This window comes from Octodon degus, unplaced genomic scaffold, assembly GCF_000260255.1.
Source record: "Octodon degus isolate 3935 unplaced genomic scaffold, OctDeg1.0 scaffold00015, whole genome shotgun sequence".
NCBI lineage: Eukaryota > Metazoa > Chordata > Mammalia > Rodentia > Octodontidae > Octodon > Octodon degus.
The window spans coordinates 12,597,533-12,600,521 of NW_004524591.1; the positions used below are offsets into that span (position 1 = coordinate 12,597,533).

General features: G+C 37.5%; 1 protein-coding gene across 1 annotated transcript in view; it reads left to right on the forward strand.

Moving 5' to 3' along the window:
• Nucleotides 1-2,814: 2,814 nt before the first annotated feature.
• The window catches only part of LOC111815349 (RING-box protein 2-like), a 2,878-nt gene continuing 2,703 nt past the window's right edge, over nt 2,815-2,989 (forward strand). The window contains exon 1 of the mRNA XM_023709849.1: nt 2,815-2,988. Coding sequence (XP_023565617.1) covers nt 2,815-2,988 — 174 coding nt within the window. The remainder of the gene's footprint in view (nt 2,989) is intronic.

Below are 2,989 nucleotides of genomic sequence, written 5' to 3' on the forward strand. Positions count from 1 at the left end.
AATACCCTACTGAACAAACAATGAGTCACAGATGAAGTCAGAGTATCTACAATTAAATGATAATGCCAGTACAACATACCAGAACATATGGAAAGAAATTAAAGCAGTCTTAAGAGGAAAATTAACAGCAGTGAGTTCACACATTATGAAAATAGAATGAGGTCAAATAAACAACCTAATATTGAACCTCAAACTTCTAGAAAAAGAAGAGCAAGAATAACTACAAAACTCATACAAGGGAACAAATTATGAAGATCACAGCAGAAATACAATTGAGATTAAGACAACAATATAAAAAATAAATGAATTGAGTTGGCTTTTTGAAAGATAAATAAAATTGACAAACCCTTAGCCAACCTTATCAAAAGATGAAATAAAAGACTCAAATTCATAAATAGGAATGAAAACAGCGAAATCACAATGGATTCTACAAAAATCCAGAAGATCATCAGTACCTACTTTGAGAAGCTTCATTCTAATCAGATAGAAAACACACAAGAAATGAACAGATTCCTGGATACATATAAATTACCAAAATTGAATCAAGAAGATGTAAAAATTCTAAATAACCCAACATCAGTCAATGAAATTGAAAATGTAATTAAAAACTTACCAACAAGGGCCAGCAAGATAGCTCAATGGATTAAACACCTGCAGAGACAAGCTCAGGGACACGAGTTCAATCCCGGGACCACATGCCATGCCAGTCCCACCCCCAGGCAATCTGAGCCAGCCACTAAGACTGCATGTGGTGGTGCATGTCCATAATCCCAGTGCTGGGGAGGCTGAAAACAGGAGGATCACTATGAGTCTGAGTTGCATTGTACGACCCTGTACCAGATACATTAAAAAAAAACTTACCAACAAAGAAAACCCTAGATTGTGATTGATTCACTGCTGAATTCTACAAGAAATTTAGCGATCTAAAGTCATTATTTGTAAGACTAATTAATTAAATTGAAAGAAAAACAATACTCCCAAAATCATTCCTAGAAGCAAGTACTACCCTGATACCAATACCAGAGATAGAAACCAAAAAAGAATTGCAGGCCAATTTCCCTAATGAACGTAGATGCAAAAATTCTCAACCAGATACTAGAAAACAGAATACAGCAAATCATGAAGAAGATTATATACCACAACCAAGTAGGATCCATCCCAGGGATTCAAGGATGGTTCCATATATGCAAATGAATAAATATAATGTGTCATATTAACAGACAAAGGACAAAAGCCACCTGATCATATAAATAGACACAGGAGAAGAATTTGACAAAGTCCAACATCAATTCATGATTTTAAAAAAATAGTATAGAAAATTAGAATACACGGTCTTTATCTCAATCTAAAAAGCCATCTATGACAAACCAACAGCCAACATTATAATAAGTGGTCAAAAACTAAAAGACTTCTTAGACTTCCTTTTTTCTGGCTAGAACCATGGAGGGTGTAGAAGGAAAAAAAAAGAAGAAGGTTCCAGCTGTGCCAGAAATCCTTAAGAAAAAGTGAAGACATCTCACAGAGTTGAAGATAAAGTGCCTGAGAAAGAAGTTTGCCCAGAAGACGCTTCACAAGGCCAGGAGGAAGCTTACCTATGAAAAGGCCAGGCACTATCATAAGGAGTACAGACAGATGTACAGAACTGAGATCTGAATGGCTAGGATGGTGAGAAAAGCTGGCAACTTCTATGTCACTGCAAAGCCCAAACTGGCATTTGTCATCCCGATCAGGGGTATCAATGGTGTGAGCCCAAATGTCTGCAAAATGTTGTAGCTTCTTCACCTTTGCCAAATCTTCAATGGTACCTTCATTAAGCTCAACAACATGCTGAGAATTGCAGAGCCATATATTGAATGGGAGTACCCAAACCTGAAGTCAGTGAATGAACTAATATACAAGTGTGACTATAGCAAAATAAACAAGCGAATTTTCCAGACAGATAATTCATTGATTGTTTGATCTCTTGGTAAATATGGCATCATCTTCATGGAGGATCTGATTCATGAAATCTATACTGTTAGAAAATGCTTTAAAGAGGCAAATAACTTCCTGTGGCTGTTCAAGTTATCATCTCCATGACGTGGAATGAAGAAAAAGACCACGCATTTTGTGAAAGGTGGAGATACTGGAAATAGGGAAGACCAGATCAACAGGCTTATTAGAAGGATGAACTAAGGTATCTACCATGGTGTGTTTATGATTTGGTCAGTTAATAAAGAATCTAATTCAAAATAAAAAAACTGAAAGCTTTCTCTCTAAAATAAGGAATAAGGGGTTGGGGAGATGGCTCAGTGGAATAAGAGCTTCCCCAGCAAGTGCAAGGGCCTGAGTTCAATCCCCAGTTCTGATTAAATAAATAAATAAATAAATAAATAAGAAATAAGACAAAGATGCCCACTGTCACCATTCCTATTCGATATCATTCTGTAAAGATTAGCTAGAGCAGTTAGACAAGAGAAACAAATAAAAGGAATAAAGACAGGAAAGAAAGAAGTTAAATTATTATTACTTGCAGATTACATAATACTCTACAAAGAACACCACAAGAATTCCACCAAAAGACTTCTAGATGTAATAACCAGATTCAGTAGCATAGTTGGATACAAATAATCAATATCATTCCTGTATACAAATAACAAACTTACTGAGAGACAAATTGGGGAAAGCACACCTGTTACAAAAGCATTGAAAAAAAATGAAGTACTTAGGAATTAATCAAATGGAGAAAAGTAAAAGTTCTCTTCATTGGAAAAACTACAGCACTATGAAAAAGATTAAAGAGGAGGTCTTCGCCGCCGGCTCCGCGCCGCCGCCATGGCCAAAGTGGAAGACAGCGAAGAGCCCTGCACCTTGTCCTCTCACTCGGGGAGCGCAGGCTCCAAGTCGGGAGGCGACAAAATGTTCTCGCTGAAGAAGTGGAACGCGGTGGCCATGTGGAGCTGGGACGTGGAGTGCGATACGTGCGCCATCTGCAGGGTCCAGGTGATGG